The sequence below is a fragment of the Charadrius vociferus genome, unplaced genomic scaffold, assembly GCF_000708025.1.
Source record: "Charadrius vociferus isolate BGI_N301 unplaced genomic scaffold, ASM70802v2 scaffold839, whole genome shotgun sequence".
NCBI lineage: Eukaryota > Metazoa > Chordata > Aves > Charadriiformes > Charadriidae > Charadrius > Charadrius vociferus.
In genome coordinates, this window is record NW_009650168.1 from 50,227 (window position 1) to 75,821 (window position 25,595).

Sequence of the window (25,595 nt, forward strand, 5' to 3'; positions counted from 1 at the left end):
AGACTGACATTTCAATCTCAGCAGATGCCACTGTGTCAAAAAAGATCAGCTGTTGAGTGAAGAGTACAATTAACTTTTTTCCCTTTTCTATACTTCCTCAAAATCTCTTACGTAGAGGTCATATAATTGCATATGACAAACAGGATTGTAGACTCATTCAAATGGAAGGGACCTTAGGAAGGGTCCAAGCTCTTGCTCAGAGCAGGATTAGCACTGAACTTAGACAACGTTGCCTAAAGCTTTGTGAAGTTGGATCTTGGTTTGCTTATTTCTTATTTTTGTGATAAAGAAAAAGCAGTTAGTTGTCAAACTTTGTTCTTGTATTGGAGATATCAATATTAATGGAAAGAAAAGCATTTAAACAATTAATTAAGCCTTACTGAAATATGAAATTAATCTTTGAAAATATTCACTGATGCATGGATTTTGTGAAATATGGGAAGCATATGAAGCAACATACAAAGACTGTTTTATAACTGAATATTTTTGGGTTTAGAGCCTCGATGAATATGAAGATGATGAAGCAGGGCAGAAGGAGCGAAAGAAGGAGGATGCTATAACCCAACAGAATACGATACAAAATGAGAGTTCCAGTGCAGATACCTCTGGCTCATACTTATTTCAGGTGAGACCTTAACACTTGCTCATTTTGGTATTAGTAACTCACACTGCCTTCTTTGTACTCCTACTTAACGGTAGATTATAACCTATGTGGAAACAAACATGAAGTTCAGGAGTTGTCACATTACTGAAAACGGAGTATGAGGTTCCATTCCCCAAACTCAGCACACTGAGACCTGGTTCTGACAACAGAATCCTCCGTTTCTGTAGGGGTTTTGAAGGTAACAGTGTTGATGTTTACCGTAAAACTTATTATTTAATGAGAGGAAGAGAAACCTGGCGATTCGAGTGAAAAGTACTCATAACTTTAGCACATTCAATTAACTGGAGGTAAACTTTTCAAAGCAGGACCCAATTTCCTAATTTAGTTTATTGTTAGTTAACAAACTTCTAATTAGTGATTCTGGGATTGAAACAAGCACACGCACTCTTAGGGAAAACACCCCCTGCATCTGTGAAACCTCTTCTTCCCCCCCCCCCCTTTTTTTTTTCTTTTTGTTCTCCAGTCACCTCGCTACAGTTTACACTCAGTCCTGCAGCACCCCCCCACTGATAAACATTGCCAGTTATGCCCAAGACACCCCTCCTGCATCCTCTACTACCTGCGGCAAATGTTCTGTCTCTCTTCTTTTGTCCCCTCGGTCTCTTTAGCCAGTCTTGTTTCTCCTCCTCTTCTGTTACCCGAAGGCACGTGCGAACCCAGCACTGAGTCCATCTAGCTCTGCCTCTTGACTCTAACAGAGGCAATAACGCATGCATAGGGAGAAACATACACCAACAGAGCAAGCACATGGTGCTAGTTTTCAAACCACCCATAGTGGGTCTGGAGGCACTTTGTTTATAAAATTTTGTCTAGTCTTTCATATGCTCATGGATGTGGTTAACATTCAGAAGAGCCTACGGCAAAGAGGTCTACAGCTTAATTACCTGGAATGTGAAGAACAGTCTCCTTTTGTTTAAGTTGAACCTGTCACTTGCCATCTGTTTCCATGTGATTTCACCAAGGTGTCCCAGTGGAAGACATGGGGAACAACTGCTTCCTCTTTATGTGACTGAGTGCTGCAGAGAGAGCATTGCCCCTTCTCAGCTGCCTCTTCTCTAGGCTGAAGAATTCTGTTTAGTTTTTCCTTCTACAGGAGGTTTTCAGTAACATTCTGTGCTTTTTCTGGTTTAACTATATTTTATTTGGGATCAGGAAACAAAACTGAAGGCTTCAGTACGGCATGCAGTTGTAGAGTACTTTAACGGTGTTTTTTGTTTTGTTCTCTGTTTCTTTCCTGACAGTTCCTGATATCTGCCTGTTTATCTGCTGAGCACTGAGTTTACTATTTTTGTTGTGTATGTCTACTCTAACTTAACATTTGGAGTTATCTGTGAGTGATAATAACAAGCTCAGAGACTGATGCATATGTAAATTTAGAAGTATGTTTACCTTTTTGTCTCGCTTTGTGCTTATGTACACTAAATTTCATCCCCTGTTTCATCTCTCAGCCACTCCCACTAGAGAAATCCTGCATATTTTCACAGTTGACTCTCATCTTCTCTGTTCTGAGTAGCATCTGTGGACATCTCCTTCCCAAATATATCGAAAAGCACAAGTCCCAGAACAGGTTGCCATGGAACTCTTTTGGATACTCCATCCACTGCAAAAGCTGACCATCAGGGCCCAGTGTTATTTCCTGTGTTTTCACCAGTGATTTATTCGTGGAAAGACATAAGCTCTTAATGCCAGTGTGGCTTAATTTCTCTAAGAGGCTTTGGGGAGTGCCTTTTTGAAACTCAGTATGCTGCCAACCAACTTTCTCTTCTGGATATTTTTTGACTTTAAAAGCTGCATTAGATTTGTGAAGTGTCACTGTGTTACAAATGCCCTGGTGACTCTTCCACAATATATAATATTTACTAACTTATTCCCTAGTTGTTCTAGACTTACTAGCACCATCTTTATTCATCTACTGTAGAATCTTCTTAAGGATACTGATTATGTTAATCACCAATACTAGGGTGGTTTAAAGTGAGAGATTATATATGATCTTGAGTAGTTTAGCTGTTATATTTTTCAGTAACATCAATAGTTCCTTCAGAGCTCAAGGAGTATATACCTTGTCATTCTGGAAACTAGCTTTTTTTTTCATTTGTTAATTTGTTTTTAGGTTCTGTCAGTGCTTCTGTTTGAAATAGACTCTTTGAGTCTTCCATGAAAAAGTGCTCTGATGTGAGACTCTTACCATGCTTTTCCATTCCATGATGAACACCAGAAAAAATACTTCTGCAGAGAAACTGTCTCCTCTGAGCACGCCTCTTATAATTTGATCTATTGTCTTTGCAGATTCTTTGGCATTCTGAAATGTATTTATACTTCTTCCAAGTTGTTTGTTAGAGTTATTATTGAGTTCTCTCTGTTTTCACTTCTTCAACAAATATTCTGAAAGTTGTCACTTTTAGTTTCCCGTAATGGTATTATTACATAATGCTTTGGCTATATTCCTATGCCCCATTTTTTTTCATCCGTATTTTCTATTCTGCTTGACCAACAATCTCAGTTTCTATTAACCAGGCTGTCTGTATTAATTGTATCCTACACAGTTCCAAGTTTGTCACCTCCGTATTCAAACAGGCACTACTTCTTTGTTGACAGAACACAGCAGGGGTGTCCTGTCACTGACAATACAGAAGAGAATCTCAGGCCTGGGATCTGGCAAAGACCCAGGATGGCACATGTACAGAACAGATGGAACCTTAGAAAGTTGTAGCTGCTAAAACTTAATCAGTTTATTACTGACTCTGTCAACTCGCTTTTTATTAGAAGGCTTCCAATTTACCCAATTTGAACAGAATTTGAAAGCAGTGTTTTTTCAGCTTTGATGGCTTAGTTTCCTTGTGATTCTACTCTGTGCAACAGTTTGGCCTAATTCTGTTCCTAAAATTAGAATTTATGTTTTAGATCTAAGAATTCAGTCAATTCCAGTTGCCATTGGCCAATATCTATTCTAGTTCTACCTACTAAGCAGAATACACTTCTGCAGTTATAGATGTGTTCACTGATTTGTCCATTGTGTTAATCATTTTATGAAATTTAAAAATATATAATTACTGTGATAGTTATATGGGAAACAAGACAGTCAATATTGATATAATTTATGATGCATAAATATGTTGCTGAAAAATGTTTTGTTTCCAATCTTTAACCTGGTCTTTCAGTTCTATTATAACATTGTCAGAAGTTGCTGTTATCTTTCTCATGCGCAAAATTTACAGTTTTGGAAATGCTGGCTGAATTTGAAGTCCTTGATCCAAAGCATATAGATAGAGCTAAAGGCATACCAGAGCTGAGAGTGTTTTTCCTGAAGCAGAACTACTTGGCTGAAATCAGCTTCTCAATTATTTTATATTGACAATATGGAAGATGACAGATCTGGCAACATTATAAACATTGAAAAACAATTACAATCAGAACCGTTACTTAACTTTAGCAAAAGATAGTGTGGAAGACCGCACCTCACCAGGAGAACCAACTAAACCACTCCCAAACACAAAACAAGTATTACATCTGGCTCTGACTTCCTTGCTTGATTTTTCTCCTACTTTTTTGGGTCACTGTGTTGTGGACTACTCACTGATGCATACAGGGATGCAGACTAAGAGTATTAAGTTATATGTAGTGAAGCTTAAAACTCTTACAAATAAGCTAAACATTTGTAATGCTAAGGACAAGCATAGTTGAAGTTACTACTTTGAAGTTCTAAAGTTACTATTTTAGGAATTAGTGAAGTCTCGCAATTATATAAATGTAGCTCTTGCTTAGTAGCAGTTGTAAAATTGAAACTAGTGCAAAACTTTGATAGCAATGTCTTCCTTGCAGTTGGACAGAAATAAGATGTTCATTACTCTGAACATATCTTTTCATAACTGAAGAAGATGTACGTGGTAATATGCATCCAAAAATTGACAAGATTTGGCTGGCAAAATGATTAGCTTACTGATTATTTTTTAAAGTCTCTTAGAAGAGCAGCTGAATTCCAGAAGGTGGACAAATGCTACTTTTGTGCCAATACTCAAAACCAAAAACCATATAGAAGGCCTTGTGCACCAACAAGAAATTCAAGAAATTTTAAGATCTTCCCTAATTATTTTATACAAGATACAACTTCGTAAGATACGTTTGAGACAGTTAAGCATCTGTACTGTATTACAGTCAACAACAGTAGACAAATCTGGACAAAAAATGTCAGTTCATTTGCAGCATCGAACCTTGTCATTATATGTATCATATTCTTGAAATAAATTCTAATTACATGCATTAGTAGACAGGCTAAAGCTTGATCTTCGTACAGAATCCCTGTGGAGCTACTAATCCAAGACAACAGGTGAAGTTGCTCTAGTTTTCAACTCATGACACTGACTTGCATACACAGTAGTATTGCCATGTCTTGGATTGCTCTCACTCCTCTCTGTAGCAGCAATGCAGGTTGTTGTTCTCTGTGAGAGATTAGATTGTGGTAGATGCTTGGATAATCGTTCTGTTCAGTGTAGAAATTACCTAGTACCTTTGAAAGAATCCTTCTTGTTGTTTGGAGGTGAGGATAGGATGAAATGTCTACATAATCAAGTCATCTAATGGTATAATTACAAAACCGTTCCACAGCAGATCGGGTTCATCGTAGTAAACTTCAGTAGTGAATAGGTTAGATGGCTGGTGAAGTAACGTAAACTTCATTTATTAGCATGACCATTTAGTTATTTAGTTGTAAGTCATCCAAGAGCCTGTGAAAATTGAAGGAAAACCACATCTAATCTTTTTTTAACCTTTTGTTCTAAAAAACCTTAACATTTCACCAGAACATTACAGGCAATTTCTAAAAGGGATGTGGTCCAAAGATACTCTCACAGAAAGGCTCTGGTGCAGTTCTGGTTGTTTAAATACCATCCTTTACTTTAGATGTGACCCAACATGTTGAAATTTTCTGAAGCAGTGATGTACGCCAGTGTTACAAAGCTGTAAATGTTTACTAGGGGCACCTTATAAGCTATGCTGAAAGCAGTAAATAAAATAGGGGAATAAAAAAAATTAGGGAATTAAAAAAAAAAAAAAGGGAAATAAAATAAAAAGGGAAATAAAATAAAATTAGGGAATAAAAGTCTCTAACTTGTTAGCTGCGTGACAAACTGCAAGGAATGCAGGGAACTCCATTAGGAAACACAGCTGAAAACGTGCCTGATGCAAGCTTCCCCAGAGTTTTGCACTTGAATCTTATGCCAAGAATATGCTGCCAAATAAGCGTCTCAACACGCGTTACACTTTATACCTGTCCATTTTGCATTTCATAGCTTTTAATTTTGCACAGCAGTGTCATGTCATATGGCATCATTTGGCAATTACTCTCATTATACAAAGTATGTCGTAATGATACTCGTAGCTATTCATACCTGACCACAGCTTTACAAAGATGTTTTGCATCTAGGTTTCACATACTTGTTGCAAAGGAGAACTGTGTGCATGCATTTAAGAGTAATAATTCATCTTTTATAAGCATATTTTCATAGTGTTAGTTGGTATTAATTTCTGTCCGTAGAGAAAATGCAGTTGTGCTACAGGGCATGCCCAGCTGTATTAAGGTATGTGTTTTATTTTCTATGCTATATTTCTTCAGATGTTGGGCCAGGGATTATTTTACATAATAATGTGATTATAATATTGGTATTGTTTAAAAAAGTAAGTAAATAGTGATTAAAATGCAGAAATATGTAAATTAGGAGGATCTGTATTCGAGTATATGAAGTCGTATGTACTTCTGCCAATTCAGGTTGTGTCATTCTAATATTTGACAGTTAATTACCAGGTAATATTCATCTTGGGTTTCTGTTTGCAGATTAAGAATGTGGTCCACTTCACAGAGATGGTACGGAAACAGTCAAAGCACTTAAGCAATAATAGTGAACGCAATAGAAAGACTCGTGAGGATGTCTTATTGTATGTCTGAAAATGTTCCTGTAAAAATGGGTTAAAAAGTATTCAAATTCAATGTTGTTTAATTATTAAAAGATCACTTAATGTTTTTAATATATTTGCATCTCCAGTCTTGTGTGTGCAGTGTTTTTAAAGTAAATGACATCAGTTGCAGGGAATTTGCTGCCCTGAACAGTTCATGACATGAACCAGGTGCTTCAGATGTTTAACTGCCGTGGTTGGTATGGCTCGGGAGGCCCAAATTATTCTTGTGATCTGCATAAGGAAAACAGGAACACAGGAATTCCATCTTTCCATGATCGCGTATGATCAGGCCGTCACTCTAGTAGTTTCTAGCAATATGGGCTTGTATTCAGAGCAGTTTGACTATACTGGTAGCAGGTAATAAGACATGGTGGCCACTTTGTGAAAAACAAGCCAACGCAAAATACTGAACACCACTCACTGAGTACTCTTCTTTGTGTTCTGCCTGAGAGATCTTGTGGAAAAATACATCATGTGGTGATGTCAGGAAAGCAGTATCATGATGCATGTAGTTGTAAGAATTTGAATGAAAGTTGTATAAGTCAACAGTGTTCTGAATTAGTTTACTTTGCAGTGTTAATTTTCTTTAAGTGCTTCTTGTCTGTATTATTGGAGGCTGGAAAAAACCCACCTCCTCTAGTAACTCTTTAATTATTCCGCAAGGAAACTTACTCTGAGTTTAGGAATAATAATGTTGCATCATGGTCTTGTCTGGTATAACTGGAGGCTTTAAAGACACTGAATGAATTGTTTTGCAAAAATGAGATTGCTGGTTTTTAGTTAAATTGTGTGTGTTTTTTAATAGACACTGAGTTTCGAAACAGTGAAGTCTGGATTTCTCAGCTGAATAGGCTATGCAATAGACATTGTTGTAGCAGCATAGGTTTCTCTGCCAAAATCCTCTTCCTCTCCTCTTATGTGAGCAAATTTAGTATATGTGTGCCTATGTGTAGTGCTGCTGATCCATGCATGTTCAGTGGGGTTTACATTCCCAAAGGATCTGCACGTGCTCAGCAAATCTGATTCAATTATATTGCGCGTGCACTGTCTAACGCTGCTGCTTTCGGAAAGTGCTTACCAGTGAAATCGCGGTCCCCTGTGCCCCTAAGAAATGGGGAGGCTGAGAGCTAGCAGTTACCAGTGTGAGACCAAAGGGAAAGCGGGTGGCTGTAAAGTGGCTAGGAACCAGATGAAGTTGTTTGGCTGGCGATGTGTAGCCTTGGGGATGCAGGTTGGGCATCCCTACTTTGAGTCATCTGACTTTAGGGCAACCACGATGACTGAGGGATTGGAGCATCTCCCTTATGAGGAAAGGCTGAGAGAGCTGGGACTCTTTAGCCTGGAGAAGAGAAGGCTGAGGGGAGACCTTATTTTTACTTATAAATATCTAAAGGGTGGGTTGAAGGAGGATGGAGCCACACTGTTCTCGGTGGTTCCCAGTGACAGGACGAGGGGCAATGGGTGCAAGTTGGAACATAGGAAGTTCCGTTCCAATACACGGAAAAACTTCTTTACAGTTCGGGTGACAGAGCACTGGCACAGGCTGCCCAGGGAGGGTGTGGAGTCCCCTTCTCTGGAGATTTTCAAGACCCGCCTGGATGCAGTCCTGAGTAATGTGCTCTGGGCAATCCTGCTTTAGCAGGGGAGTTGGACTAGGTGATCTCTAGAGGTCCCTTCCGACTCTGAAAATTCTGTGATTCTGTGTGACTTCCACGCTTGTAGAGAAATACTAATACACAGTTATCAACATCTGTCTTCATGACAACTGATCAAAAAGAGAAATCTTTCCGTTTGTTTGTGAAAGGGATCATTAGTATTCAGTGCCTGGTCATTGTCAGCGTAAATTTGATTACCTTTGACAAGCAAACTTTGCTTTTCTTAGAAAGAAATACAAAATGATGTACATTTTCAACATCTGTGTGCATTAAAGTTTAATTTAGTGGATAAGTGGTTTAAGCTTTAAATGTTGTTTTGGGAATGCATTTCAGTCCCAGTAAATAAAGTTAAATGTACCGATGAAGTCTCTTATAAATGAATACTCGGTTTTGTGAGCCTATACGCTGTTCATCACAGGACTTGCATGAAAACTAAAACTGAATGAAGCCTTGACCTGTGTAGACGAGGCAGTGAGGGGGCTTCTTACTCCTGCTTTAGATTCGCTGCTCTGTCTGGGAACTGCAGGGGGTTCAGCGCAGCCTACTCGTCAGGTACTTTCTAAATCATGGTGCAGACCAAGTGGGAAACAGCGTGCATGCATTATTATTTCTTTCTTGTATTATCTTTTAAGTGCAGTTGTGATCATTCCATTAAGATTTTTTTCCCCCTTTGTTTGCTTTTCTTCTCTTTTTTTTCCTTATCTACGGATGTTGCTGCTGTATACTCAGCATGTATGAGCAGGCATTTGTTCTGTGGTTGCACTGTTGCTTTCAGTATTGAGTTTGTTGAGTTATGCTGCAGAATTGCGTAAGCTGGCAAATTTGTTGGTGTTATACACAGGTTTGGAGCTTTTATATGGCCAGAAGGAAGAGGAAGCAGTTTCTCAAATTCCCAGCTAATGTTTTGAGCAGTCAGCAGAGGCCTTATGTGAAGGAATTCATTTTCTTTCCCACTTTCCCATGTGCTTTCTGTTTTGGGCTGGCATCACTTTTAACTCAGCTAACTGAATGCTGGTTTGAGAAGATTGTTTTATCTCTGAAAAAGCCAATATGGAAATTATGTTCAGATGTCAAAAATGATGATATTTCAGCAGGTATCTCCTCCCAGTCTTCTCTTAAAATTTCTTGTGAAAAAGAAAAGGTGATCCCCTAGAGTATAATGATGCACTGTAGCTGAGATTTCTGTGGGAAGAAGAGTCCTCTGGTAAATCCAAATTTATTGAAAAAGAAAGGACTTCCTGCCATATCTGCTTGTACAAATAGATGGCACAGCTTGACTGGTATCAAAAGCTTCCGTAAGGTATGGTAATACTCCTGATTCCTGCACTCCTCTGCTATTCTATTTTTCTGCTATTCTATTCATCTAGAGAGGGAATTTTAGTTAATACTGCTTTCATGCCAGGAACAAGTCTGAAGCCTAGATAATGAAGTTACAAGTGCTTTGGGTGTGTACAGAGGGGGAGGATGCTCTTCTGCAAGAACATGGACCTGGGGGATCCCTGCTGAATGTCTTTGTGCCAGGTGGAGGGGGGAGACTATTACTATTGCGGAAAGATGAGCAAAAATGTGTACAGCTCTGCAGAAATAGACATAGCAATAGTTGTGAAACATTTTTATAAGGTGGATCGTACATTCATGTTATTCATACTAGGTTAGAGAATATCCTAGTGGTAGTTACTCAGATGTGCTTGTGCATTTAGAAGCTGCATATTCCAGTTCCATAGTGATGTGAGAATGTGGGGGGAGCCTGCTTCTCTACATCCTTGTAGTCTGGTGTAATTAATGTGAGGGCTGAGGGAGGAGCAATCCGGAATTCAGAATTGTTTGGTGGAGACAGTCTAAGTTTATACTGCTAAAAAGCGAGAGCTGGGTGTGGGCTCAACCACTGCCCTGCTGATAGAGCCTGTGGCTTAATTATTAGCAAGGTTTTCTGGCATGGTTTTGGTTCATGCTACCTAGTGCTCTCCTATGTCATACCTGGGGACTGTCTGAGAAATACTGTGCCAGGAACCAGTCCTTACATGTAGTATGAACATCACAGCACCAGGTTTGGCAGCCTGTGGAGCGTTATGAGGACATCACTAGCCTTTGCTAGCTCAGAAACAGTTGCATGCCCTTAATCAACACACTGGGGTGTGCACCGCAGACCTAGGTTTCATGCTATAAAAACACTGCTTTTGGCTGTAGTTCAGCCTCACATTATTTCAGATGCCCTTGACTGAGGGGGAACCTACAGATTAGGGACACCACATGGGGCACGGAGGAGACCCACTATCGAGGGCTTTGGAATATGGATGTGCCGACTCTGTGTCACTTGGCTTTGCCGCTATAGAGTAGTCTCTGGCTTGTCAGCCTCCATTTACTCTTCTGTTAGTAGAAGCCGTCAGGCTCATTCTGCTGGTAAACTCACCAACATAGGCCTCTCTTCCTTTGCTTGGAACCAGCACCTAGTAGTCATGGGCAGGATGGTTCATTGTTTTAAACTGGTTCCGCTGAAGAAGCTGGTTTTATCACAAGTCGTGTTTCTAGTATATAGTGTGCAAAGCACTGTGTAGACAAGTCAAGAAGCAGCTCAGCACTCTAAGGTGAGGTTGAAAAGGTTATAATGCTCTGTAAAATGTGAGACAAATTCCATCGAAAATAATTTTGAGAAATTGTATTTTCTGTTTGCGTATCTGGACACAAGGTAATGTGTTGTGAAGGGGCTGTGTACGTAGCTCCGAACAGGATTTTATGTTTACACTTGCTATAATGTACTTCAGCAAATTCTCTTTTTGTTTTCACTGTGGTCTCTGCTGTGGGTTTCATGTCATGACTTAGCTCTTCTGTGACTCGAGATCCTAGAATCATTTAGGTTGGAAAAGACCCTTAAGAACTGACACTACTCTCTCAATTTCTCTGAGCCGTAAAGGTTTATGTCCAACTGAATTCTAAGTTTTTTAAATACTCTCCTGTTTCAGCATCAAGTTTTGTGTTTTATAGATCCTGTGCTTTCTGCTTATGTGTTGGAGGTGTTCCTTAGGTTTCTGGCAACGTACTGTTTTTTTGGGGTTTTTTTATGACTGACTGACACATTGAATTTGGGAGCTTTGTGCAAGTATTTCCAAGTTTCCTTTCTTTTCAGGGAATTTGAGGAAGCCTACGTTTTTAGTTTATGACTATTCAACATTGATCCATGAAGGTCATAATCACTGTCTTTCTGATCATTTTTCCAGCTCTGCTCTGCCAGTGAGTCACCTGAGATCTAGTCAGGCTTTGTCAGCCTGACCTAATCAGCTCCTTCATCGCTTTTGTTCTGAGTGCCGAACTGCTTGTCCTGAACTCTTATTCTGGCTATGTGGTGTCGAATATTGCATGGGTATAGAAATGGAGAATAATGAATAAAGAAAAAACTCTGTTTATATATTTTTGTGAATATTTCTGGTTGCCTTGTTTTTGGGAGCTGTTTTCTTCCTGATGATACTCAACTTCCCTGGGAGTTAACTTATTTTACCTGCAAGTATTTCTTTAATTTTTTCCTCCCACCTAACATCCTTGATAGATTTCTTCATAGGTGGGAATTGAGGATACTTGCCTTCCTGTTAGACGTCTGATTTAATTCCCTAGACATTCTTGCAGTGTTTCTCCATGGCCTCCCAGCTCTATGTAAACAGGGAGATGAGTCATAACTCCTTTGGCTTCACAGGAATAATATGTATCACTTCCACCCAGGCGTTTTAGCACGTCTATGTTAGTTCTTGTTTGAAGTCCTGATTACTTACATATTAATTAAAGGTAGTAGATGAGACTGTAAAAAAAATAGTGTTAAGGTTCACTTAAGTAGGTGAACGGAATTAAAGACACTTAACTTTTCCCTAACTGAAATTTGTTTTCCAGTATGTTTTGGTTTGTTTGGTTGGTTGTTTTTTCTGTTTCTCCACTCCTTTGAGATTTAGTTCACTACACAGGTTGCTCACTAGGTGGAAATAATATTTTTGCTGTATTTCTTTTGTTTTCTCTCATATTGTTGTCTCTTTTTTTCTGAGCAAATTTTCATCTGTAATTAATAATTTGTTTTATTTTGCTTTACAAGTTATAAGTAATAATTTTGAAACCTCCAGGACATTGTAAACATACTGTAGTCTTATGTAAATCACATGACTGTTTATCAGTCAGCATGAAAACAACACGCTACAATCTAACAGAAGGTACTACGTAAAAATACTTACATATAAGTATGTAATATATGCAATCTAAATATAAAATCCCTTTCAACCTTAACCATTCTGTGTTATTAACATCTATTTTAAAACTGATTAAGAGATCCTGGTAAACTATAAGAACTAATAAACTTTAAAATCCTGCATTTCTTTGTATAAAAATACAAATAGGTTTGTAAACCATACTGTCCAAGAAGTAGCCTAAAATGTTAGGTAGTAGATTTAGTTCATACTGGCTTTTAGGCGAAGAGCTTACATATTCTAATGATTTTTTCTTCATACAAAACCTTCATACCTTTGCAACTATGGAATTGTGTAAGAGCAGATAAAAAACCTTATGTTAAGATTTTTAAATTATGTTAACCTGATGTGAAATAAGTCTGACCTACAGCGTGACACAGTTTAATAAGTGGTGTACTAATATATTTGATTTTCTCCTTTGCAACTGGACAGGTAATTAATAGTTGGAGTAGCTGGATTTTATCCTGTGAAGTAATTAGAAGCAGATAATGTGTGTACTACGGAATACTTTGGGGCACGTGGTGCAAGTATATTTCAGTTGGTCAGGATAGAATGAGCGTCTTTGCGGCAGACTTGATGCTGCAGCCTGGCTGGCTCTTCTTCGAGGCGCTGGAGCGCCTTTGAACCGTGCTTCCCACCTGGCTGGGCTCAGCCCTGTGTCTGCGGGCTGCGGTGCTCGGGCAGGCTGTGTCTAAGAATGTTTGAGTCACTCTGCAGGAGCCAGTCGAGGCCAGTGCTGAGCCAGAGCTCAGAGATTCCCTGGGATCCTGGCAGATCTTGGGAAGAGGCGTTCTTTGCATGGTTGTCTTCATTGCTTCTGATTTCCAGAAAAGCAGAACCAGCACATGAACAGGCTCTGTGCATGTGCATATTGGATGTGGAGTACTTCATTGAGGCTCTGCTCTCTCAGGTAAAGAGAACTGCGGTGTTTTCACCTAGGACATCATTCCATCCACAGTCCAGAAACACACACACATCACAGAGATTTCCCTTTTGAAAAAAATAAATTGAGTAGCTTTTCTCCCAAAGGGTTGTATAGTCAAGAGGTAGAAATGGCTGCCTGGAAACTGTTTGAGATGCATGGATTCCATATGGGCTGCAGTGAAAGAGCCTGGGAAATTCAAAGTCAGTCTAGGGAACCGGTAACTTGTGGTGCTGTGCTAATTTATTTTTAGGTTACTCTGTGTCTGCAGAGGTGTGCTCTCTTTGGGTCTGCCGTTTGTGTGCTTGTGCACTCGCTCACTCTCACGTTCTCTCACCCCCACCCTGAATGCTCTAACAAATTAATTTACTTACTGACCTTACCTTTATATTTACTCTTACGGCTTCCTTCCTAAAGAAAGCATCATCCTTGTATAGACTGTAATGCCATTGCCTTTCCACTTTTATAAAGGCCTGTCTGGATCAAGGACCCATTATTTCAGAAATATGTGACTGGAGGGTATATTAACCTTAAATTTCCTTTCTTTAGCACAGGTAAAGAAACTGTATCTTCCTTTTCCCCTATGACGTTTTTTTTTGGGGGGGTCTTGCTTGTCTATATCAACTGTTTCACACAGAAGGGGTTATTCTGTATTGCTGATCAGGAATTAAGTGTCTGGGTGCCACAATATTAAAATAGTTCTGGCAATTGAATCTTAATCTCCAAAATATAGGAATGTCTTTCTCCTGCTCAAAGTTTTATTCTGTTATGTGCTACTCTTAAAATGTGTTGGTTCCAACTTGACAGAGTATAAATCAAAGGAAGATCAAAATAAAAAAAATTCTGTCAGGCCATTTAAGAACAGTAGGTCAGCTTTTGTTTTTCTTAAATCTTACCAGGTTCCTGCTTCAGTTTATTTTGTAACTGATTAATAGGAGGTGATAACTTCATGCTTTCTTAACAGTTTTAGATACAAAAGCTCATTTTTAAAATGACTGCTAATAAAAGAGATTAATAGGGTGAGTAAAGAGTGTTTAAAGTCATCTCTAGGAAATCCACACCAGGAAAAAATAAAATTTAATGAATCTCGGAAATAGACGTAAAATCTTGGCAGCTGGGAGAATAAGGGGAGGGAGCCTGGGATGGTTTTGTACGTACAAGTATTCTGTCCAAGTAGAGATCTAGAAAGTGCACAGCTACAAGGGGTGCAAGTAGTTAAGTGATATAATTGCTGCTTTAAACTTCTTCAAAGCACCGTAGATGCTTCTGGAAAAAAATCATTTCTGTGTAAATGAGTGGAGATTTCTGCCCCCTCCCCGAGTGGTGAAAGCATTTCCATTCAAAGTTGAATTTGTGTTGCATTCCATGAAAAACATCTCTAGAAATTTCTAAATCGTTTAGAATCAGGAATGGAAGGTAAATGGTATCTCCATGACTCTATTGCTCCTGAGAGATGCTTGCTTTTGGGGAATTTTGATGGGAGGGGGTAGAAGTGTATTTCATCTTTCTTTCTCCTACTATTCACACCTGCAGTTATTCCTGGTTTGTATTAGGAACAAATTGCCTTTCAGTCGTCAAGCATTCAGTTGTTATCTCACTTTAATATCTGAATGAAACTGTGTCTGCATTGCAGAAGATACGTAACTGCCATTTCCAAGGAAATGGCAATGTAACGTTGTACTGAATGTTAGAAGAAAGTAGATGTAGTTAATCAAGATGTGACTTATGAAGGAGATTGGAGTTAACTTGCTTGGCTGGGTGGAGATAGAACCTACCTGTTCCTTGACATGTAAAAAGGCAAGAAACCCCAGCAATAGACCTCTTTCTCCCATGCAGTGAAGTTGTATCTGCTCATATCTTGAAGAACATATAGAAAACTTTGTAGAGAGCCCATCTTTGGATTGCATATGAAAAAATAAATTGTTTTGGTGGCCTAATTTCCGTCTAAATTGAACTTTGTATATGTTGCAGGAATATCATTATGTAGTTATAATTAACACTAGTGAGCAGTCAGATTCTAAAACACCGCATGTATTCTACATGCCAGCATATATGCCAGCGTACCCTAGCAGCCTGATTTGATCTGGGTGATTTGCTTTAATTGTTTGAGAAACTGTTAAGTATTCTTTCCAGGGATTTCAGTGAACTGTTTTCATAGTCTAGCTGACTCCAGAGTTTGTACGTGTTTAAAAATAATGTTTGTTAGTGCATGTTAACTAGCAGATTTGTAACCGTAGGGTTGGTTTAACATCTGGAAATCTTTGTCAGACACTTGTAAACACAGACAACTCTATTTATTTAAAGCCTGATGACCAGCTTGTTTATATAATCTCTATATTGGCCAGATGAAATACCAAGATGAGCCAAGAGCAGAGAGGGGAGTTAGCAAAGTTGCTTACATCCTACTTTGACAGAAATTTAATTGGCAGTAAATGGTTTCATTAATGGAAGTGGTCTCGGCTTCCTTTTGTGGCTTTACACATTCTCCTTCTCTTGTGCAGCAGGTGTGTGTCTGTGTGTGTGTTAGGCTGGGTGATGAATCAGATGAAGGAGCTCATGTGGAACGAGACAAATCTTTGCTTTTTCCTCGGTTATTTTGACTTCAATCACACCCTGTCGTGCATTAATACGTGGCTGCACAACACTTCTGTGGACGTGACGAAAAGGGAGCATGACCAGTTTTCTGGAGCAACGCTGACGTATGTCGGTCTGCAGTGTTTTTGAACTCCCACTTGATATGGAGCAAGAGCAAGACTCTTTGCCTATATAATGTATTAGCAGTAGTATATACTGTTAAAGGGTAATGCAAGTTGCCAGAGGTCATGTGCAAGAAGTAAAAGTAATTTCAAAGCTGTGTTTTGAATGCTGTATTGAAGCAAGTGTTTGATTTCTGCCCTGGATGAAGAACTGATGTTGTTAGCAATATTTTTCGATTAACCATTAGCATAATTGTTACAGGTTACTTCTTTGCTGATTGCTTTTCCATTCAGGATTTCCACAGACACTAAAGAGAGACGTTCAAATAAACTGATCTCTTCATTGCTTATAAATGATTATTTTGACAAACCATTCATTTTTAGAGTAATGACTAGATATTTTAAACCTGGGTTAAAACTCAAAGTTTAAAAATACTAAAGAATATAAGCAAGATTTGTAGATTAGTACTTATATACCTGCATCATCATCTGCTTTTAGGTTAATTCTTTGCAGAACAGGGGGCTCCCTCCTTTCTCCTTCTCCGTCTTCATTTTCTGCAAACCTTCTCATCTCCACACATGGTAGAGGAGATAAGATCTTAAATTAACAGATCTTTTAATTAGGAGATGTTTGCCTCATTTAAGAGCTTTTGAATAGTTTGAAAGCTTAGATTCATTTTTGATTAATAGATACATAATGGTGTTTATAGTGTAAATACATATATTCCTGTTACTAGCAACTTCTGGATAAATAACACACACAAAATAAATCTCATAACATAAGAGCAGAGATTAATAATATATTTCCCCGGTGCTTGCATCATCACCTTAAAGAATGATTGGTTTGCATTTACATTACAGATTCCGAAATAATAAAAGTCACAATTTACCAAATCTGCAGTATTCATTTAGTTATCAGAGGAAATGATTTTTATGCTGACATGTGTATTTTTAACTTTTTGTTCATAGTTAAAACTAACTACAAAAATAAAAACCACTAATACTTGGTGTAGAAACATCTGTTACAAAGGACTAGCTAATTGTTTTTTTAGTTTTAACAGCTGTCATTTGTACCAAATGAGAGTATTTGCCATGTACTTTATCCCTGAGTATTTGTTTGCTTTCCCAGCTTTCCTTTTCTGAAAAACTGGCTTTTCTGAATAGTACTGCCAAACTTTTAGAAGTCTCCTGTTGAGGTAAATGTACAAGTCTGTGTATGTAAGTTGCTTTACAGCTTATATTTGCGTTTACTATATGAAAAGGTCGTAGCAAATTTGGGGGTATAAAAAGCATACATTGCATCCCTTTGGTGTCTAGAGTAGAAAACAAGCATCCAAGATCCAGAGATTTCTTTGTACCAAGGGTATGTGTGCTTCACTAGACTGCAATGTCATGTGCAAATTCTTCCTTTCTTGTGAATTCTGCCTTTCAGAGGCTTATGTTCACCAGGAAGCATGGTCATAACCTCAAGGCTTCAGCATTTTCTTGAAAAAGAAGCTGGTTTAAAAATAAGATGTGAGGAAGCTTAAAGCCCAGAGTTCCTACTTTATTGGCAAGAGTTGTATCTACAGCCAGTTAGGGAAAATTTTGACCCAGTCACCTACATTTCTCTCTTTCACCATCCAAGCTTAAAAAGAGAGTTGAACTGCGTGTCTCTATGGCTAATGGGACAACCAGGATGTTGCCCAGGGAGGTAGTGGAGGCCCCATCCCTGGAAGTGAAGTGTTTAAGGCCAGGTTGGGTGAAGTTTTGAGCAACCTGGTCTGGTAGAAGGTGTCTCTGCCCATGGCGGGGGGGTTGGAACTAGATGATCTTTAAGGTCACTTCCAACCTATACCATTCTATGATTCTGTGATGTTTCTGAGACCATCACCACCAAGAGCTGTGACTGATGTTACTGATATGGCACTTCAGTTTTCATATACAGTGAACATGTATGTTAGTGTATTAGATGTATGTGAAGAGATTCAAGTAGCTTCATCAGAGTGAAATCACCTTGTCAGTCATTACTGACTGTCCTAAAGCTAAAAATCAGGCTGTTAGTCCTCTGTATTTCAAAGTTCAGATAGGCAAGTCCCTACGTAACAATATTAGAGGGCAGATTGAAATCCTCTGAAGCTGCCAGGTGTTAGTGAGACTTAAACTCACTAAGCTGAGAGAAGAATGCAGATGGAAAAATCAGAGAGCGGAGCAGAAGCACGGAATCGTTAAGGCTGGAAGGGATCTCAGGAAGTCTCTAGTCAAACCCTTGTGGACAAAGCAAGTCAACTGTAGCAAATTGTTCAGGGCTGTGGCCAGTTGGTTTTTTATTATCTCCATGAATAGAAACTCCATAACCTCTCTAGGCAACCTGCTCCAGTGTTTAATCTCACAGTAAGAAAGTATTTTCTTACGTTTAAGTTGAATTTCCTGTATTTTGGTTTCTGTCCACTGCCTCTCATCCTTTCTCTAGGCACAGTGGAGTATGATTCCATCTTCTCTACCCCATCGGATGTTTATTGGCAAGATACCTTGTGAGCATTCTTTTCTCCAGGCTGAACATTCCCAGCACTCTCAGCTTCTCCTCATGTGCTCCAAACCTTTAATCATCTGTGAGGCCTTTTGCTGGTGTCTCTCCAGTAATGTCTTTCTCATACAGAGAAGCCCAGAACTGGATCTGGCACTCCACCTCCCTTGAGCTGCTGGCAACGTATCTGAGGATGCCATTGGCCTTCTTTGCTGCAAGGGCACATTGATGGCTCGTGTTCAACTTGGTATCCACCAGGACACTCAGGTCCTTTTCTCCACATTAGCTTTCCAACCTGTCCACAGCATGTACTGGGTGCTTGGGATTATTTCTCCCCAGGTGCAAGACTGCATTTCCCTTTTTTTTTTGAACTTCATAAGGTCTCTGTTAGCCCATCTTCTAGCCTGTCAGTGGTCCCTCTGCTTGGCAGCACACCAATCTGATATATTATTAACCACTCATCCAAGTTTTGTGTGTCCGTGAACTTGCTGAGGATGTACTTTGTCCCATCATTCGGGTCATTAATGAAGGCGTTAAACAGTACTGGCCCCTACTAAGTGACTGGCATCCAGCTGGACTTCGTGCTGCTGTTCATAGGCGTTTGGGCCAGGTAGTCCGCTCACTTTTCATTGCACCTCACAGTCTGCTTACCTGGTCCATATTTCAGCAGTTTGCTGAAAATGGACCCATTGTTAATGGGACATTGAAAATGTCCCCCATTCCCATATGTTACGTGGGAAGGTGCTGAAAGCCTTGCTGAAATTGAGATAGATGTAATCTGCTCTCCCTTCATCCACTGAGCCAGTCATCTTGTTTTAGAAGGCTGTCAGGTCAGTCCGTCATGATTTCCCCTTCATATATCCATGCCGATTTCACCTTCTTGTCCTTCAGGATTTCTTCCATCACCTTCTCAGGGACTGGCCTGTAGTCCCTGGGATCTTCCTTGTTGAAGATAGGAGTGGCATTTACTTCTAGTCCTCAGAAACCTCCCCCCTACTGCCATGACCTTTCAAAGAAAACGTACCCTTAGTAAACTTTAAAAATAGCATTTGTACCATTTAAAATTCTGTTTCCTTGCCCTTTTAGAGGTGAAATTACATTGTCGTTTCATAGCTGTGAATTGCTACTTTTCAGATGCTGTCATCAATGATAAAATAGTTTTCAGTGTTAAACCAGCAATTTTACACCACTTTGTGGGTTTCTTTAAATAATTCCTGTACGTTAACTTTGTTGAATATTGTTCTTATGCTTACGTTAGGGAAAGCTCAGCACATATTGCACAAGTTGAAAATGCTTCCTGAAATAAAATACAATTTAAGATCCAGTTTTGTTTCTGTAATACAAATATTTTTTGTCAACTTCGCTTTCTCTAATAACATGATATTATTTTTATCCTATTTTTTTAGCTTGTTATTTAGTTAGAAAGACATGAATGCATTGATCAGTGCAGGTAGTGTAATGTTTTGTAAGAGTTTTGGAGTGGATGGAATTTCTCTTGCATCTTGTTTTGAGAACTCATTTATTCCTTTGTCTGCAGTTAGTGTCATAAATAGAATTTCATGCTCTGCCATTATTTCATTAACTCCTTCTTCCTGACTTTTTACTTAATGCTTGCTGATGCTGAGGGGAGTTTTGTCTATGACTAATAGAGTAATTGGTTCGTGTTCTTCTTACAACATTCTAACAAATATTTGTGGACTTACTCGGTCTAATCTGAGCCACCATTTACCAGTTGAAACATGTCTTAATTTTTCTATGTGATCATGCTGGTGTTGGGAAGCTACTAGCATAGCATTATTGATGGAAATATATTCGTTCAGGTTTTCTCATTGGTACATAATGCATCAATGTTTTTTCAGGGATTGTGTAACAATAAATGAGCCCTTTTCTCCACTGTTCTTTTTGTTTCCATTTCCATCTTTACAGAACCAGAATAAAAGTGTAATGGATTTTTTTCAAATTTAAAAACAAAACAAAAATTAAAAAAAAGTAATCTTAGTGAAAACATCTTGCTGCATTGTGGGAATCTAAAAAGTAATGAAATTCTTTACCATAAGCTAGAAAAAAATATGATAAGACTTGTAATCTGCAAGTAATCCATGTATGTATCTTTGAAGGGCCAGATGCACAGCTTTTGCACTGTTGACCTCATATTTAAAATCTCTGCTCTTATTTAAAATGTATTCTGTTTCTCGCTACTTCAGTTAAGATAATTTCCAAATAACAATCAAAGGAGACACAGAGTATTCTTTAAGTTTGTGGTCAGACTGCATTAAGCCGCTACGGGTGCTTAGAAAGCAGTGATCTAAAAATTGACTTACCGTAGCTTGACAAATCACTGTCTGACATTTGAGTGGATGCAACGCCCACCTTCAGGCTTGTAGCCTACCTGCTCAACAGCAAATGCCAGGGGAAGGCCACTTCAGTCAGGCTGAGAGAAACTGTGGTGAGCGACACCTGGGTCAGCGTGGCAAAGAGCACACCTGTAGTGATCATGACCCAGCTGATACGTAATAAATTGATTTGGGTCTCATTCCTGACAACTTGCTGGCTTCGTTTTTTGTTCTGTGCAGAAGGACAGCAGTGGTGCCGGTGAATCGAAACAGTTCTGCGCTGCTGCTCTTGGACAAGTAGATGAACAGCTGTCAAAGTGCGCAAGCGTTAGTAATGGTAGTGAAGGCGTATTGGTGGCAGAGTGTATACTGTTTTGGTAAGCTGCATGTTCTGGATGCTGGAGGAAGTGCATCCAGTTTTAAGATGTAACCAGAAGCTGTCATGTAAGGGTTCTGAGCTGGTGCTCAGAAGCGGTAACACGGTGACAATAATCCTGGTATTCTGTCTATTCCTGACAAGATAGTGCAAAACTGAGTTATACGGCAGCTGTTTGAGACATGGGCCTCTTCCTCTTAAGTGCAGGCTTCATTTTCTACGGAGTGATAAAGTATTTTGAAAGTACAAATACAAGAAAAATGTTAATTAGTTTTTCCTTTCTGTTTCTTTCAGGACTCCTCCAGGATGGTTTCAAGCAGGTATAAAAGGTACGAGATCTTTGTACAGAATGTATTTCTTTACATATCTAGTTCTGCCAGAAATAAAGTTGATTAAATGGCTGTTTGTAGTAGAGGCCATCATACTGCTACTGTAGATATATAGCCTGATTTTGGGGTAAGGACCTGAGAGATGCAGCAAACTTATCCAAACCCCTCTATTATGTTCCTATTTTAAAATAAATTCAGCTAGTATTTTGCTGGGTCTTACAAATGCCTAACAGTTTCCCATTCAAATGTCGTAAGTTGATGACCTAGGAGCTAGTAGCTTCACAGTTAATTTGTGAACCACCATCTTCTGAAGTTTAATACAGGAAGATAATTTTGTTGCTTTCCACAGTAATACTGAAAGAAATTTCTATGGTTTTGTCATACTACTGTCTCAGTTGTAGAGGATGCTGCCCACATGTAGCACGTCCTGTTTGTTATTTTTTTTGTCTGTGAGCCAAGTGTTATCCCGGTTGTTACTCAAGCTCTTCAATCAGAAAAATATTTCAGAAGCTCTTGGTGCACCTGACCAGTGAGTGAAATTTTTCCCCATGTGCAATTGATATTAACACAGCTATCATAATTATTAGGAAAGTGTAATGGTAACATGGGGTCTAAGTACGTCACCTGAAGCAAGGCATTTGTGTAAACATATTTTTATTTGACATGTGAATGTATTCTCTTTTAGATATCTTTTACTCAGGTAAAATGCGTAGGTGGTTAGTTCCTCTGTGTGTATATATAACCTGGCTGTAGAAGTACATGCAAAGAGTACCTACAATTATCTAGTCTTCACTGGTGTATTTTGCACTCCTCAGACTTGTTCACCTACAGAATCACAGAATGGTTTGGTTTGGAAGGGGCCTTCAAAGATCATCTAGTCCAACCCCTCCACCATGGGCAGGGGCATCTTCCACTAAGTTAGGTTGCTCAAAGCCCCTTCTAACCTGGCCTTGAACACCCCCAGGGATGGGGCACCCACAGTTTCTCTGTGCAACCTGTTCAGTGTCTCACCACCCTCATTGTAAAAATAATAACCTATCCTGTCATGCTTTAGATTTCTTAGCATGATGCTGTCTTTTATACTTCTATTTCTAGTTCTCATAAACCTAGTTGAGTGTTGCTTTTTATTGCTATAGGGTTTTTTTTTTAATCACTTTCCCATTGCAGAATGGGTGTACTTATTGTCACAACCTTATAACTATATAATTTCATGATTGCTTTCTTATTAATCAAACATATTTTAGTTCAGTCTCCACTTCCTCTTCAGTCTTTGTGCAGAATTTCATTGCTATTTGTATCTGCAGAATACCTAGTGGTGTGTGTCATACTGCTTTGTGGCTTTTCATAAACCTTATCTTTGCTCTGTTCACATGCTGTATATATTCACTCACTTGCAAAAACTCGGTTGTGTGGGGGGTGGTAATAAATAGAAGTTTGCGCAATCACATTCATAGCTTACTTGAAAATAAGCTAGTTGTTCTGATTAGCATTGCAAAAATAGGAAACTCCAAAACTAGAAAATACTAAAATAAGACTTGTTTGTGCAGTCTGTGTTCAGTCAGCTTTAGTTGTCTGTGGGTTGTGCATTCTTTGTTCATGAACTTTCCCCCTCAGGACTGGCATCACATTCAGAGGAATCTGACTTGCTTGGAGGTGCTGTTCAATATTTTGTTACATATGTTGCCATCTGTCTTACTCATTGCGTAGTCTTCAAACCTCGTGCTGAAAACAAAGGATTATTTTCCTGTGAATCAGCACAGTGCCCAGTGCTCACAAATGCTAAGTGGGTTTTATTTTAATGGTACCTCCATGAGGTTTGCAATGCCCACTGTGGTTAGAGTTGATTTTCCCTTTATATTTGAAAATTCCTACCTCCTCTGAAATAATTTTTCAGGTAAGAGTACTTGAACAAAGTATGTCTCCCAGTGGCTTCACTTTCTGATGTGAGTGCTAAAGGAGTTGGGACCAGAGTCCCCTTTTGTTCTGACAATGTTTGGCTTAATTGCCCCTTCCAACATCTGCAGTAAGGAAGGTCTTACAGAACACAGCCTCCTCTACAGTAATTCCTATTCAGATCACTCAGATCCCACTTAAGTCCCGAATACAGTAGAAGTCCTTTGGAAACTGAAAATGCCATTCTGTGATTACGCCTAGAACTGGAATGTGAATGCCAAAAGGCTGAATTGAGACCATAAACTGCTTGAAGGCTTAAATATGTTCAACATAATGTGCTTTTAACAGTTTTGGGTGTACTACCTTAGGTTTTCGAAGCAAACTGAGAGCAAAGCACATTCTCGCATCGGGACAATCACTTTGAGATCCCATTTGAAACTGTTACTTGTGTTAGTCTGACACAGGTGGTCAGTACTTGGTGGGTGAGGAAGAGACTGTTAGTAGACTTCATAGACGTATGACAGCGAAAGTGAAAAGGTGTTTTCTGGAAAACTTGAGGTCTGTTATAGACTCCCTCCTCACGGAAAGAATGCAGATCCTTTTCCTCCATCTTTACTACTCCTGCTGCTTCTCTTCTGCCTTCTCCCTCTTCCCCAGTTGTTCCTCATCAGAAGTGACATCTCTTCCTCTCGGCGTTTTTCTTCAATTCACCGATTTCCATTTCCTAGCCCAGTTAGACATCTTTTCTTCTCTCTCCCCCTTTCTCTTACATCCTTATATTTAAGCGTTGACGTCCTAGTCTTCTCTTTGTTATTCTTCTGATTTCTTGTGGGTTTTTTTTCCTGTTTTGTCTCCATCCTCTGTCCTCTTCCTTCAGGACTTTTAGTCCTGGGTTACTCATACCATCCTGGGCTTCCAGTACCTTCCATTTCTTTTCCCGTAAAGCTGTTTTCATGTCTACATTGAGATACCCAGTCTCTTGGACCTGATAAGACAAGAGAGACTTAAGAGCAGAAAAGAAGGATCTGTGCTGTGTGTTCTCGTGGAATTGCTGTTCTCTCAAAATGCTCAAGGAATTGCACAGATTTTACTACCTATTTAATCAGACACACTGGCTGCTTTGCCTTATATGGATGCAGCAAGCCATGGTTAAACATTTAGATGTTTATACATTTATATGACATTGCTGAGAAACCCGTTTCACTGCGTGTCCATTGAGTGGAAGACATGTTTACAAATGAACTCTGCTGGCTGCTGTTGTGTTATTCTCCTTCTGTTCTGGCTGACTTGGACAAACTGAGCCTGTCTCCTTATGCAGTAAAGTAAATAGAAGTTTATGGTGAGGATCTTAATCTATAACTGTAGTCTGTCTTCTGAATTTACTTCAAAAATTTCCACACTTACACCCCAGAATTTTGTGGAGGGGCTCCTTTGTAGTTGCATGATTAACTACATAAAATATTTTCAAAAGAAAATGATGGTTCTGTTGTGATCTGGAGTGGTACTGTAAGATCTATTAAAAGCATGAGCGGAATCTTCAAGGTCATGCTGACATGAAGGCCCAGGACAGGTTCGTGAGAGTATTTCGGAGTTGTGATCAGCCATCTGTCCTGACTGTGAGCTTCATGTGCAGGTGTCCTTCCGTTGATATAGCCCATATCAACTTCCTCATCTTTCATTTTTCACTAAGCTTTTTTTAATGTAATACGCCTCATCTTGTCCATTCCAAAATCCTATTAGTGTAACTGGGTCTACCAGTTTTTATTCTGCTTTGTGAGTAGTTATTTTAAAGCAACGAGCATGTCACCATTAGGAGGGATGGTTTTCTGATTCAGGTCTGTTGCTGTCGGCATAGTTGATGTCCTCACTGATTTCTCAAACATCAGAATGACAAAGTGTATTCTGTTTATTGAAATACTTGAGCGTAATTGATGTGTAAATGCAAATTAAGTTTCTCTTGTGTTCTGTGAACTAAAAAGTTTGTTTGCATGTAACAGTAAAGCAAGATATTTATGTGCACATTGGAATATTTTTATAAACACAGAGAATTTG

General features: G+C 39.1%; 1 protein-coding gene across 1 annotated transcript in view; it reads left to right on the forward strand.

Annotated features, from left to right (window-relative positions):
• Positions 1–496: 496 nt before the first annotated feature.
• Positions 497–25,595, forward strand: part of PAWR (PRKC, apoptosis, WT1, regulator) — a gene marked incomplete at its 5' end in the record, with an annotated part of 36,805 nt that continues 11,706 nt past the window's right edge. The window contains 2 exons of the mRNA XM_009892465.1: positions 497–625; positions 21,616–21,650. Of these exons, the coding sequence (XP_009890767.1) occupies positions 497–625; positions 21,616–21,650 (164 nt within the window). The remainder of the gene's footprint in view (positions 626–21,615; positions 21,651–25,595) is intronic.